At 39.8% G+C, this 16,025-nt stretch overlaps 1 protein-coding gene across 9 annotated transcripts in view; it reads right to left on the reverse strand.

Moving 5' to 3' along the window:
* MAST2 (microtubule associated serine/threonine kinase 2) overlaps positions 1–16,025 on the reverse strand; it is a 161,103-nt gene that overhangs the window by 114,831 nt on the left and 30,247 nt on the right. For 4 of the 9 annotated variants that reach the window (XM_065739495.1, XM_065739471.1, XM_065739463.1 and 1 more), the window contains exon 4: positions 6,031–6,117. The exons of 4 other annotated variants lie outside the window; for them this stretch is intronic. In XM_065739495.1, the coding sequence (XP_065595567.1) occupies positions 6,031–6,117 (87 nt within the window). Of the gene's footprint in view, positions 1–6,030; positions 6,118–8,684; positions 8,700–16,025 lie in introns of those variants that run through there. One more of the 9 variants, XM_065739520.1, reaches the window with a different exon arrangement.

A 16,025-nucleotide genomic window follows, 5' to 3' on the forward strand; every position in this document is an offset into this window, starting at 1 on the left:
ATACCACGGCAATGAGGAAGTTCACCAACAAGATGCCTTTAAGCCAATGAAACGTTGGAAAAAGATTTTACTGTTTATCTTTGGGGAGAACTCCTTTGTCCAGCTCCTGCTTGTAGTCAGATGCACATGCATACAGCCATTCTTTCTCCTAGTCATCTGCTAACAAAACCTTTCTTCCTGAAGCAGAGGAATTAATTACTGGCATTTTATCTTTTCACACAAGCAGAAAATAAAAACTTTAGTTCGGCTATACAAGCATTCATGAAGTCCTTGCTGACAAACTGAAAGCAGCTATTTAAGCATAACTATAGCAAATTATCAGACCAATTTAACAATACCCCGAAGACAGCAGCTAAATAGTATCTTTTCCGTCTGAGCAAACCATTTAACCTTTTATCCTCACCCATATCTCAAGGACTTTTTATTCTGACAAGCTTTCACATTTTCTCCTTGGTACATTTTCTGTCTTAGGAGCAGATGCCAGAAGCACATGCTCCCCAAACTCAGTGCCATTTCCTGCCCTGCTGCAAAGTGACCACAAACTGCAGGTCTGCAAAAACCAGGCAGTGTTCCAGCTTGTGCCAGACAGATACCACCAAAAGCAGTGATGCTTCTTGCCAGCCATCAGCCCTCAGTCCTACGATGATGTAGTTTACATACGGTGTAACGTACGGCACCATGCACACCGCTACAATAGACCTGAGGGACAGAACTTCACAGCTCATTTCCACAGAGTGAATTCAGTCACAAGTTGCTCGTGACAGGGAACACTAGCAGCCTGTGAATCTGTAGTCTGCTTTCCCCAGACCTCCTCCATGTCCAATTTTTACTCTCTGTGAAGAAAACATTAAGGATTTATCTTCAGAATGAAAAAGATCCCTTTGCTGGTTTTACTTTTAGTTCTATTTTAGCCAAATGTGCTGTGTAGAGGAAAACACAAGCCAAGATAAACACATTCAAGAAATGCGATGTGCTTTGTGTTTCACATCTGCACTGAAGCCAGTAACAAAGCCAGTCCTGCAAAGTAGTTTAAATATTTGGAACTTAACCCAAATTTCAGCACTATGTAGGGAAACACTGATGTAGAGAACGTTGATGATGAGTGTCCAACCACATTTGAACACTGCTCAAGTACCACACATGATGCAAATAACGTATATGACAAGTGTCTGAAATTTGACACACCAATCTCTCCACTGCTTTCCTTATTTTCACTGAGAAGTAAGGATCTTTAGGACAGAAACTCTAATTTCCTGCATGTGTGAGAAGAGTAAAGCAAACATACAGCAGCTATAGTAAAGCAATTCACCTGCTAATTTTTACTGTGAGACAACATCCAAAATACAAGCTAATTTCCACAGGGACACTAAAGGGTACTGCTGCTTCTCACTTGTGTGTTGATTTCTCCCCATTATTTCCCTACACAAATGACTAACAAGAAACCCAGATAGCGTCAAACATTTGTAGCTATTTTCATGATGCAATTTACATTATGACACATTAAAAAAATATAAAACAACACACATAGACCTCTGCCCAATTCAGTAGAAGCAGCTCCACACCTGCGTTACCACTTGTCCCTATGGAGTAACTTATGCCAACAGCCCAAGTTCATTAACCAAAATGGAAGTTTACAAATTAAAAGAACATTCCATTATCAGAAGTGCTTTCTTGGTCTTCTGTCAATGCCACTGCACAGCTACATCAAACTGTGTGCACAGTACGTTTGTGTATATGCATACATACAAGTACACCCCAGGAAAATCTGATCTGTTCCTCCTGGATCTTCATTTCCATTAATTCGCTATTTTTATTAATTTTTTTTATTTTTTATTTTTTTTTTTTATTTTTAGGAGCAGTCAGCACACACTCTTTGAGACCAAACAGAATGCACTCAAGACAGACTGAACAAACAAGGAAGGCAGTGGACACAGGTCACACAAATATACTGATTTAGCCTATAGGAACAATTGCTGCCTCTTTAGGTTATTTGCTTACACCACTAGAAGGATATTTACTGCAAGGATCACAGCAGAGGAGGGCTCCCAAGAAAAGACAAAGTACACAGCAGTGATCTCAAGTGTCAAAATCTCAGGTAACAGAAGTAACAAGAAGTACGAGGAAAAAGTACATATACATTTGCTAGAGAACTGGATGAGGTGGTGACAGCTAATGCCTTACTGTAACAGGGCAAAAAAGAACTGGATTTGAAAAGAATAAGCTGCCTGTGAGAGAACACAAGGGAACCGTGAAAGTCATGCACCCCAGGTCCTTGAACAGGTAACCACTGAAAATGAGAAAGGAACAGACACACAGAACAAAGTGAGAGAAACTTCAGAAACACTAGTGAAAAAGAGTAACAGCCTAATTAGAAATTTCTATTGATTTGAACAAAGAGCTGGGAGACAGGAAAGGCACCTGCTTGTTCAGATTGCAGGCTCCTGAACAGTGCTCTCAGTGGTGACAGAGAAAAGGAAAACAAAAAGTCTGTTTGCTTTTGTTAATCAGCAGGAACAACACACAAAAGAGGTGTTTCATCGTATTTAGGCTGAGGACTCAGTTGCAGAAAGCAACTAGAAAGAGGCAGAAGATTGAAACAGCAACAACAATAAGCAGGAGTCCTCCAACTAAGATGTCCAGTGGGCAGGAAGATATGAAAACAAAAAAGAACAAAACCCCTGAAACACTGACATCTCAGGGAAACCAGGTCAGTGTGAGCCTAAGTCCAATCAGTTTTAAAATAACAAATCTCAGGTTATTGAGATAAGACAGAAAACAGTTCCAGTGAAAATAATTCATTTGTTCCTTTCCATTAATCTTCAGAAGTCAATTTCTATGTGAAATACTATCAGCAGGCTGAGGAACACATTCCTCTCTATCAACTAAATATAAAGGAAAGGAGATTTTTCACAGTGCAAGTGGGTAAGTACCAGAACAGGTGCCAAGAAAAGCTGCAAATTCTCCATCCCTAGAAATACTCCAAACCAGTCTTAACAAGACCTTGAGTAACCCGATCTCGCTTTGGAATTAGAAGAGCTCGGAGTGCAGCCATTGGATTAGAGGGCCCAATTTAGTCTGGGATGTTCATTTCAAAAGCCATCAACACCCAGACTGAAATGGGGAAGTCATTTGTTTTCATCAGTGGCTTTTTAACACCAAACCACCAGCACACAGACTCCCAAAAAACTAAAATGTGTTGCCTTCCTAATTTTTCCCAGGGAATATTTCCAGTAGTCACTCTGCTGAGCCAGTTTCTTCTAAGAACACATCAGCACTCCAAGATGCAGAGAAAATAAATCCATCATTAACTTAATCTCAAGCTTGCACACCTGCCTTACTACCTGCTGTCCTACAAGCATATTGTCTCAACCCCCTGAGCACTCTTGGTGGAGCTGTGAATTATGCCTGCATAGACACATGCCATTTCCACATACCTACCCAAGCACATACAGACACAACAGCCCATCTAGACAGTGAATACCGAAGGCAACTAAAATCAACAAATTCCACCAAGGCACACATGTTAAACCAGGGAAACATGTTTTCAATCCCCGTACATCTTTTGCTGTCACTGGCAGAGGTTTGAGCTCCTCCAGCCTCACACTGCTGAGCAGTGCTCACCTGGAGCACCCTCATGAGTTTCACAGAGGAAGAGCACCATTTCCCCATCAGTCACACCTTACAAGGATAAACTGCTCAGGTTCCAGCGTGCCTCACCTGGTATTCATCACATTAAATGTTTTAAGATCTACTGACACAAGGATTTTTTTTTCCTTTTCCTTATCCATATTAGTGATGGGATTTATTTTTTTCAATTACTTTTTTAGAAGCTTCTTTGTGAAACTTTTAAGATCACTGATGTAGGATGAAAACCACTGCAATACTCTTATTCCTCAGTATTATTATGATGATTGTTTTTGCCTATGAGGTGCTAGCGTGCCAAATCTGTCTAGCATAAGAATGCACTGAACTAACTTTTATCTCTTCTTCCTTGACTGTACAAAGGCTTAACCTCAACCACACGCTTGAAGGGGCTGACAGCAGGAAAAGCTAAACATCACTACAAGCACTTTTAGCATGAGACATTCCACAGAAGTCACGGGGATCTCAAGTGTAACGGCAGTATTCTCTTCCCAGTACCTGCCATGTTCATTTCCAGCTCAAAAGCAAAATAACATCTTCAAGAGCAATAGAGGAAACAGTTTGGGTTACTGGAATCTTAGGAAAGGTGGGCCTCTGTTCTGTCAGAGAGGCAGAGAAATACAGGAATGGCACATGAACTCAAATTCTTCATTAAACTTGCAAAATACAGGGGTCACAGTTCTAGGCTTATTGCTGATCACTGAAGTAACTGCAGGGACAGCCCTGACGTGGCAGTTTGCTCCAGGAGCGTAACAAGCTGCCCTGGCTTTCCAGAAAATACTTAACAGATTTATTTTAAAGTGTTCCTCACTGTGTTTCAAAACTGTAAGATTTCTTGAGTGAAATCCTTACCACTGCAATTATTGTTATTCTCCAGTTAGACCTCCATCTACACTGTCAAAATAGATGTGATATTTATATAATGAACATCCCAAATTTGTGATATCATATAGCAAAGAACAAAAGCAAAGAACATACATAGTAGAACAAACTTTTTTTTGCTTATTTCCAGAACGGAACCAATTGCTGAGATAGCATTTATTATTATGGAAATCGTGAAATATTTTGCTATAATTTTTCCTACTAAAAATAAAAGAACCACACCCCCACAGGCCACAGATGCAACATCTCAGATATTCTCGGTTGACATTCTGGGCTCTGAACAATCAGCATTTGGGGAATCATTTAGATCTTCTCTGGTCAGAAACAATTTTCTTAGTTAAGACCTGGGTAGTTAACATATAATCACTGGAAATAAAAGTCTTAATCCTATATACTTCAGTTAAAGGAAAATGGAATACAACACATTTTACGGTGAACAAACAAACTGGCACATTACAGCTGCACTGTGATCAATGCAGCATATTATGTCAAATTAAATTTCAGAAATATTAATAAGACAGCACATGGAAAAAGAATCAAAACATACAGTTACTAAAAAGGTGAGACAAAGCACATTCAGACAACGCAACAGTAACACCCTGATTACCTTAAAGCATCCCTAAACTATGAATGGCAGCGTTTCAAAATGGTGAATACACTTTCCTCAAAGGAAGTGAAATTAACTGTGCTTGTCAGCTGTTTTGTTTATTGTTTAATAGGCAAGCGTCACAGTCTATAAACAATTATTTATGCTAGCATGTATGTAATAGGCTATATCACATTACAATGCAAAAAAAAGGAATACGGTGCTTTCAAGCAAAAATCAATTCCATTTCCAGTTCACACCAGATTTGGGAGCTCTCTCACTTCCAGCTGTTTTACTCGGGAAGAGTCTGCTCCGCTGTCACATCCCATTGACACTGACACAGATTACCATATTTGTCACAGCACTGCAATTTCATAAAACTTCACTGGTATGCCAAACAAAGCTTAAAACAAAACGCAGGAGAATCTGTGTCGACATGAGTTGTTGAAAAAATATAAATATTACTCATATTGAAGAAGTGCATTTCTGTAGCACTGCACTCATCTTCGGATTACTATGTGTTTGAAGTAATAAATAAGCATAGCTCTAACACAGACCAAAAAAAATCTGCTTTCTCACTTAATTTCTAAATAAGGCTTAGCTAAAATGGCTACTCTGAGGCAAGTCAGAAAAGTCATCCTGCAGGCTTTAGAAACATTTGCAAAACCTGAGTTTCAAATATGAGGTAAGCCTAGCAGCTTATAAGACAAATTTAAAGCGAGAAGTTAACAAAATGTATTTTATTACTTCACGCAAAGTCTTACTTCTGAGCATATGCGTACTAGTTAAAAACAAGAAAGCTTAAATTCTAGCACTGTTTACATACTCATTCGACTTGATTTACTCTGAAAGACCGTCATCATTTCTGAGAATGCTGACATTGCAGGCAGCAGGACAACGCAGAGAGAAGTCGCACTTACCTGCAGCCCTCTCCTCCGCAGAATACTTGAGTCATCCATATCCTGACGGCGCTGACTCCCTTGCTGCTGGCCAGCTTTGCTCCCTGACTGTTAAAGAAGTCCATTATTTTCAAACTTTTTCTCCCCCTCTGCCCCTCCTCCATCCATTCTCTAAAAATAGGACGTGGTCTTTCACTTGCCTGTCATGAAGAACCGCAGCCAGGGTCTCTGACTATTTGTATGTCATTTTGCCTGCCTCTTTTGTGACAGATTTAGCAGGTCACACTGGGAAAAAATCTGTATGACTTCTCCTAAGTCTTTTCAAGGTTGGATGTCTCTTTCTCCTCACATACACAACTATCCAGAAATATACAACAATCCACGACTCCACGTAAGGCCAAAGAGTGAAATTTAATTCAGATCCCCCACACACTTATTTCTGCTTTCTTTCCATGTACTTCAGCTACATAAGGGATCAGCAAACTACAACAGCTGCCTTCAGTTACCGATAATAATAAGCTCACAAAATCCAGGTCACATTTCCTTCAAAAAAAAAAAAACACATGCTTACACTCAACTAAAAATCAATTCTGTGGACAGAGGGAACAGCACTACCTAAAATTAGAAAAAAATCACAATGAAACAATAAAACATTTATTTCTCCTAATTCTGAAAAATTCCTCTACTCCTTTGTACAACAAAGCCAATGTCAGATACCATCATACACTCTTTTGTTTCTGCTATCTCAGAGGTATGCTGCTCTCCTCCTCACATGCAGCAGGCACGGCACATTCTTGAGCTCCTTGCTGAGATCTTGCCACTCTTAGTGCTGAGGGGTCAGGAACACATGTTGCAAGTTCTGAACGTGTAAGAATTCATTCATCGCTGACAGAGCTGGCTTAACAAACCCTTCCCTCTTCATCATCCATGGCGGAAAGGCAAAAAAAAAAAACGAAAGGCAGCCCTCACAGCTGAGAAATCTGCAGCCTATCCTGCAGTTTGTTTGCCTGTATCTTCTCACAGACAACTCCAGCAAGGTCAAAAGAAGCTTTCCCCTTTGCTGTACGTTATCCACAGTTGTGTTTTAAAACAGGAGCTGCGTTGGAAAATAAACAGTGCTAACAGCTCTGGCTATAGCAAACAGCCTTGGAATAAACATAAAGATCTAGTTACGTTCATCCCAATCGCTGAGCATCTCACGGAACCTTTGTGCTCTGCCTGTCCTTCCTCTGCTAGGGAGGGAAAAAAGGGAATACTGCAAATATCGCCAACCACCGCAGTGACCTACAATTTCTTAGCGGAAAGCTAAAGCAACAGATTTCATCACCAGATAAAAGCTTCAGAAGAGCCTATTTATAGCTTCTGAATATAAACACTGTATTTAAAAGAAGCCCAACTTCAGCCTCTGCAGGATTTCACTAGGCATACACAAGAAATCCAACTTCACGGAGAGCTGTGCTTATGAGGGGATTTCAGCAAACGCACCAACAATGCACCCGGAGCAGCGGCTGCCGAGCACGGCCGATGAAACGCTCCTGTTCCCACAGTTATGACAGCTGCAAACCAAAGAAAGTCTCCATAAAAGCACACAGGTTGCTGGTGCTTAACGGAGTAGATATTTACATGGAAATCTTTAGCTGATCTTCAAGTTAAGTGACCGAGTCACATGAGCTGAACACATCATTGTAAAGTCAGCTGAAAGCAGATACAACTCAATCCCATTCACCAGGCTTTCTCTGATCCTCTGCAGAGCCAGTGTGGTCTTTTATTATGAGCAGCTAATAAATCCTCATCTTGCCGATACCTCCTTCCATCTGCCGTTTTAAACAGGCGAATGCTGAATGAGGTCTGCGGAGCCTTTGTGAGCTCCCCAGCAGGGCAGGCAGCCACGCAGGGCTGAGCGGGAGCTCATTTGCATGGAGTATGCTGTATGGGATAAAAAGCTGCGCTGCAAACAACTCGGTGAGCCACTTGCTTTTAAAGGCACAGGATCTGCTTTTGCAAATCCAAGCGGGAAGCGCCGTGCCAGACACAGAGCTCTGCATGCGAACTTGAGAACGTGGCATCGGGAAGAACAGCAGCAGAAAAAACGCTGCTAAAGCTCTGAAGAAAAGCAGATGGAAACCTAAGATGATCCTATTTCTCGACTGTGATAATATTTGAGTGATTTCAGTGTTACTTCCTGCATTTTACCATCAAATAAGCTTCTCTGGAGAACTAATCCTAGAACTATGATGGCACTTACCAGAAATTAGTGCCAAATAGATTCTATTTTCACAACAAATCTCACAGAAATAAAATATTTTGGCATGCACGGTCACCTATATTACACACATTTTGCTGCTTATGTTTAGTCTGTAATATATTTTATGAGTATTTATGGTAGACCATTAGATTAGCTGGATCATTGATTTTCCTTCTTGACTGAGGCCACCTGCACTAAATAAAATATACTGGGAGGGGAACCAAGCAATCCAAACAATTACACAATACCTTTCACATGGTATTTTCTTCCCAAATCAACCGTTAAATCAAATGCTGTAAGCCTGATAACACAATAGGGTACATTTACAGTTCCATTATATAGATAGAGCTATATCTGATATAAATAGGTTCCAATTATTTCTACAATTCTGATTAGCACATATATATCTAATCCTTCCTGGATTATTTACCTTAATACTCAGGCATTGCCAATTCTCAGAATGTCTTCACAAGTGACTGATAATTGATTGAGGCTGGCACAAGTCTCAAAATACCATGAGAATCATCTGTTCTCTTCCAAGTTTCAGGGTTTCTTGGGGAGAATGCTTTCGAGTTGGCTGCCTGCCACACTTCCCAGCTCCTGCGGCAGGGATCCCAATCAGAGCTGCTGCACAGAAGCAGGCATGGTTTCTGCTCCAGCTTCCTTCTCCCCTTCCCTTCCTCAGAGCAAACATTTCTGACTGAAATGGCAGATCAAAAACCTCCACGAAAAAAAAAAAACAAATGTGGTGACTGCCTTTTATTTCCCTCCTCTTTAACTATTAACAGTTATCAAAAGAAGTGGAAGAGTGGATTAAAAAAAAAACCTACAGAAGCAATCATGAAAAAGAGTGGGAGAGGACATTCAGTGCCATCCTTTGACATTCAAACATATTAAGAGATCTGCAGATGTGTCTCCAATCAAAGATGAAAATATATTTGTAGAAAAGATTTCACTAAGATAAGCATTACCAAAGGATATTAAAGAAACCAAAGCACATAGAATAGAATGTTATCAATTACAGAAATGATACAACAAATTTCTCCAATGGTTTTCAGTTGCAGCCACAATTTATAAAGGGTCCAATCAAATATCCGCTTATCGGAAGAGAGGACTCGCATCATCTTCCAATCCTCTAACAATTCAACTATCTATTTAGCATTCAGCTCTACCTGAGGAAAAAAATTAGCCTCTCTCTTTTTGCCTGCCTTTCTAAAATTATTGGTGAACAATGTTTGACAAGCTCCTGACTCAGTGCTTCCTTTCTCTATCACACTAACTGAAACCCGGGGAAGAATGGTGCTTTTCAAGTAATAAGGAAAGAAGATGAAGAGTAAAGGCAGTAGAGCACCAGGATCGCTTGGATATAATCAAACCAATTCCAGAGCAGAGCCTCCTTGCTTCCCTCTGAAGTCTTAAGTAGGGCACAACTGAAAAAAGACAACAAGAAGTCCACATAGGACAATTTACATTCTTAGAGAAACTGTATAAAACAGATGTGCTTATATTTCCCTGCTGTACTTCAGGAAGGAAAGGCATAGCTGTGCCAAAGGCTTAATTTTCAGCACTTTTTCAACTAAGTAAGAAAAAAAGGGCTTAAAAAAAAACATACACACCATTATTTTCTACTAGTCTGAAATGGACATCATGTGACTTTCTGTATAAGCAGAAAATAAGTTTTTTCCAGTGACCTTCTGTACAGAGCCCCGAATAAGTAGTGTTTGGCTGCAGCATTCTCTGAAAAAGCTATTCATTCTTGACTTGAAGATATCAAAAAATGGAAAGAGCCTTGACCTTCCAGTAAATGTGTTCCTGCAATGGCTAGCTTGATGAGTAGAGAAGGGCAGCTTATCAACCTTGCGATACCAGGGTGAATTAAATGAAGCTATCAGCCATTCCCAAACAAACAGAAGTAGGTAATGCTTCACACAAAAGCCACATTGTACCATAAAGAAACACACAAAAAAAAACTTCACATGAGCACGCCTAAAAGCCTATGGACAAATTCATTGAAGAATCTGCCAAGAACTCTCAAAACAGAAAAATATGCTTAAGACTGAAAGCCACAAATAGCTGCAAGTATTCTGGGAAAGGCTTCTGCCTTAGCAGCTGATTGCAGGTGTCAGTCAGACACAGCTAACGGCCTAACCCAGAATAGCCATTCTATGCCAGAGAAGCTGTGGATGCCCATCCCTGGTGACATTCAAGGCCAGGTTGGATAGGGCCTGAGCAGTCTGAGCTGGTGGGTGGCAGCAGAAATTGTGAAGCTATTAACCTATTACTCACATCCTCTAACCACCAAAGAAACTACAAAGAAGGGAGATAATTAAGAGAGGAGTCTGTATCTAATATATTAGTGTGTGTACATACATGTGCACACTGAAGATTCTGTACAGACTTACAACACATTTTAGTAGTGTTCAGTTTGTTGTACTGTGTTGAACATAAAATACCTTCTAAACCATCTAAACTATAATTGAAACTAGAGGATACTTCAGCATTCACTCAATACTCTGGAAAATGTTTCACGCAGTTGATTAAGAACTAAAATCTTAAGAACAATTTTTTTTTTGTGACTTTGTAGTCCTTTGAGGTCACTGCATCCTGCCAACTTCTGTGATCTGTACCATTATATCAGAATGGAAACCTGCAACTACCATAAAAACAAAAACAGAAAGGCTGTACTGGCAATCAAATCATTACACTGTGCACTAAAGCTTTGTGTACTTCCTAGTTTAAGTGAACTCAACATCTTCACACCATAAACTCATAACTCTCAAAGTCTAAGACCATCAACAATTGACAGCTTGTGCAGGTGAGGCATTAAGCCACTTGTGATATTTAATACTTCCTGTAGAAGAACCAGAAATCCTCTCAACACAACTTGGACCCCATGATGTGAAGATGTGGTGTGGAGGAAGTCAGCAGCACATAAATGAGATGATCCAGTCAAGATCCATTCATGGATCACTTGCCATGCAAAGAGCACTCGCATTCAAAACCGGATCACAATAAGCACAGCTCTTTGGTTATCTATACAATGCTTTTTACTGTACAGTTTTACTATCAAGGATCCATTGAAACAACAGTTCCCTACTTTAGCATATGGAGATTCAAAATCCACACTTTTCACAAAGAAAAAGTTTTGAATCATGAAAACTAAGAACAACTGGACATCAAGTAGTGGCAATCCTTAAAGATATAACATTTCCTTGCATAACATATTGCCTGCTGTGAAGAAAGATCACTTTCCAGAAGATTATCAGCTGACAGTTTCAATGGAATCTCTCTTAAATCTTTGGCAACCTTTGCCTGTGCAAAAAAAAAAAAAAAAAATGCCAATCGTTTGACTGCCAATCTGAAACTTAAGTATTTTGGGATTTTTATTTACTTCTTCTGATCAAGCTATGTTTATCTGGAGATTTATAAACGTATCCCTTTGAGACAAACTGACAGACAACCAAAACAAGGAATGTTGATGAGGTAACTTTAAAATAAATAAAGAAAGAAAGAAACTTGGCAGTCAACCAAAGGAAACTCGCCTGACAGCTTGTCTGAATTGCTCCTGGATTTCCTGCCTATTTACAAGAGGCAATTTGAGAAACTAAGACCTTTGGAGCAAAGCCCTGCATTAACAATTAATTGTAATAGGAAATCATTCTGAACCACAATAAACTCCGTTATGAGGCTTGATTCTAGGAAGAAGAAATATAGAAAAAAAGAAAAAAACACCTAAAACCCCCAAGGTTTAGACCATATCATGCTTCAGCAGTGAATTTTCTGTTTCAGCTTCTTCGTTTTAGATTCCTGTGCAAAACCTCCCCATCCCCCACTCCATCCACCATGGAAGGCGGCACCCACTCATCTGCCATACAAATGTAAATTTGCTGTCGACGAGGGTGGAGGAAATGGTTCACTCAGCTACAGACCAACTGTTCTCATCCCGTACCATAGGCGGTATATGCAGAAGAGACACCAGCTTCCTAGCAGAAATAAGATCCTTGGCTAAAGCCCCCTAGCAAGCTAACAACTTTGGAAAGGAATCCTCAACTAAGCTTTAATATTTACATAAGATGTTATATTCACTACGTAAACGTTCTCGTTCTGGAGCTAAACTGGCATTAGAGCAGGATGGAAACTAGCTGCTGCGATATTATGTTTCAAATGCAGTTTCTATCTTAAAAGGAAACAGCCCATGATTGTTGCACATTTAAACGTTAAGAAATGGAATTCCTGTTCTGTGTTTCAGTGACAAAGCCAAAATCAGGGTTCTGCTGCTAGCTGCGGTCACAGCCCACGTGCTTTACAGACACAACTTAGACATCAGCAATAAATACCTTTAATCAGAATAAGAGCCAAAGCTCAAGGACCCAACACCAACTCTTGTCCCATTTCCCCAGTAAAAGGTTTCCTGATCTCAAAATTTTTATCCTTCCTTTCCAGGATGTGTCAGACCTCCCTCTTAAGAGTTCTGCTCTCTTTGGATATTATTCCAGTCAAAAATCTCAGATACACACTGCCAAATCGTATCTCTCACTTCTACTTATGTTCAATACAACCTACTACATTTAGTCTGGGGAAAGGAAAAACTGTGAGAGACGCCAATTTAGAGCCCCAAAGTATATTTCTCAAAGTGTGACATCCATTATTTTTAAAGGCATATGAAAGCAACATCTTTCCATAAGAGCAGCGGGTAAAAAGTAATGCTTGGATTTCATATTAAACTGAAAGTATGTATTTCACATTTACTGAAAATTATAATCACATTTCACTACAAATTCAATTCACGCACACAATCCTCTTCCGTGACATTACAACATCACTGTGTCCAGCAACAAACATTTCATAAAATGAAATGTGCCTGGTTACACATATGCACAATGCACATCATTAAGATAGTAATTTGGTCACACGTCTGAACTAATACAACTCTGAGCTTCAAAGTTGAAATCTTTTGTTCTTTGTTTAGCAAAAAAGTAAGTAAATCAAAGTTCACCTATACTAAGTTAAAATTTAGATTAATTTATCATTTGAATCATCACCTACGCTTCTGTCTCAAGAACTGACAGGAAATATCAATGTGTTAATTGAAACAAGCAGCATGTAATCCCCAGGACATCTCCAACATATGTTTCCTTCTTCCTGAAGAGCTTTCTTGAATTTTTCGGCACTAGAACCTAAAGGTTTCCATTTTCAAGCTAAAAATGCAAATAAAAATGTCGCATATTTACATAAATACGTATTTTCTCAGCAGTATCTTTCCACTAGACAATACTGTATCTGTTTTATGATCTCAAAAAAGAAAATGTAAGTATGGCAACAGTTGCACAAAAGCATTGAAAAAACCTTTAAAGACATATTACTCTTCATAATTTAAGAGGCCAGAAAAATAAATCTAATTAGAAGCCTAGTTCCATGATGGAACATTCTTAAAGATGAAGGAGAATGAGCTAGTGGATGTAACAAGGCAGAGCTCAATACTCAAAGCTATCATAATTTAAAATTAGACATAATTATCCTTAACAAAACCAGGCACTGTGGAAAGGGGCTTTGGAACAGCTGCTCCTCTTCAATTTAAATGCTCATTTGTTTTACATTGACCTAGAAATCAGTATCCTCCTAACCAAAAGCCAATTAGATAATAGCCTATCTTTGAAGCTTGTAGAATATATATATTTTTTAAATTTTTTAAGAAATCAAGTGCAGATGATGCCAAAAGCATGCTCTGCTTCAATACGCACAACCAAACTCTGAGGATTCCTCTCCTCCCTGCTTTCTGAAAGGTCAAATATACAGCCAGGAAAACCCCTTATCACTTCTCTGCACTAACCTTTCAGCACAGCCTCAGTGTGGAGCAATCACAGAATGCTGCAAAAATAAGACACGTAGGAAGATCCTCCATTTGCTTCATCAGGTTTGTCATTCCCTCTACCAAACTGGCAGCAAGGAAGCGTTATAAGAAATGTTTACAAAGCTGTCCTTCCAACACTGTCCAAAGATAGACCATTAACATCAATGTTTTTAGAGACAGAAGAACATAAAATCCTTTCAGCACTTCAATATAAACAAGCTGCTTCTCAAGCAGCAGAATTTATACCTGATTTCCTGCAGACCCCATTTTGTCTTCAGTTATCTTGCTACCTCCCATGCCCTTCCAGATACAAGGTCAGCTCTCCTACTTCACCTGCACCCACTGGGGACAGCACATCTCCCAGCTGACCAGAGGCCACGCACTCTGCAGCATTTGCATCAACCAGTGCTGTCAAACCACAACAACCAAAGACATATCTCAGAGAGAATGCATGGAGGTGGCTCCTACTCTGTTCTGATTCTTATGAAACTGCAATTACAATTATTTTTGACATTGTATGGGAACTATTGAATCATGGCCTGAACCACTAATTGATCTCCTGAGATGAGCACTGAGTCAGCCACAGGAGCACAGGTGAAGGCAGTGCACCTGTGTGACCAGAAGGGGTGGAGTTTGGTTCCACCTCTCCTTGACCCTATTTAAGGGCTGACCACCACCATGGAAGGATCTCTTGTTGGAGATCCCTCCCTTGTGAAGTTCCATCAGCAAACCTCAATCTTTGGAGTCAGGTGAGTGCTTCCTGTATTATCAGGTGTCTCTTTGCCATCTAGATAATCCATCCAAAAACATACCATCTATCCTGACTAATATACGTATATATACTGTTTGGTACTATTCATTCGGGTCATCACCTTACAGACCTCTCTTCCCCTCCTTAAACCCAGAAAAAAAAATGGCCAGTGACTTGGAAGTTACCAGGAAAGAAGGAACAATTATGTAAACTTTGGTTTCCATAGCTCAGTGCTTCTTGCAATCATGATCACGCACACCACTGGCTTCAGAGAAATTTGAAAGCAATGCCAAAAGTACATATTCACCCACAGATCTGTTCCATCTCTAAAGAGACAAAATGATGTTGAGAGACAGTTTGATTACAATCAAATACAAAGCTGTAATACTTCTTGGTCTTCTGAGTTTTGGCATCATCCCTAGAGGAAATTCCCTGCTGTGAAAGTGGAGTCTTTTCTATACACATCAACAAAAGCAGCTTCTCAGAAAGCTGGTAACATACTGAGTCTGACAGGATACAGGACAAAACTATGATGGCAAAATACTACATTAGAAAACAGAATTCAGTTCTACCAAAACATTAAGTTCACAGAAGAAGAAAATGGGCAATCACCAACGGCAATCCACAGTAATGTGCTGAAAAATCATCCGCTAAGACAAAAGGTTTAATATTGAAAGGAATCTTCCAAAAATCAACAACATTGTTAAGTAGAAAAGACTATATTTGGCAGAATGATCTCGCATAGAACACAAATCCTTTCATCAAGGTGGAATTTGAGGAAAGGAGGCACTTCCCAAAATAGGCCATAAAGCTGAAAGCCTCATTCTCTTAAGGTTTCCATCTGAAGTCAATGAAGTAGAACACAACTAAACAGAAGCTGAGATGAAATAATGCAACAATAGCAGCATGGTTCTAAATAAACCACAAAGCTATCTACCTGGCACCAGTTCATTGTAGAAGTCTGCTCTCTGTTCTGTGCCACCTGGAGGAGCCTCACTCCTGAACTCCCCACACAAGCAGCCCACTTTCCTCCTCAGTACTGCCTTTAACATTCCTTCTGCAATAAGAAGTCCATTCCTGCCTAGCCAAACAAGAGTTAAACAGCAAACAGATTAGCCAGGAGGCTTCAGCAAAACCCACATCGTGTCAATCCCAGGCAAACTAATTAT

Source organism: Cyrtonyx montezumae, unplaced genomic scaffold (assembly GCF_038088225.1).
Source record: "Cyrtonyx montezumae isolate F1298 unplaced genomic scaffold, pur_monq_1.0 scaffold_1, whole genome shotgun sequence".
Taxonomy (NCBI): Eukaryota; Metazoa; Chordata; class Aves; order Galliformes; family Odontophoridae; genus Cyrtonyx; species Cyrtonyx montezumae.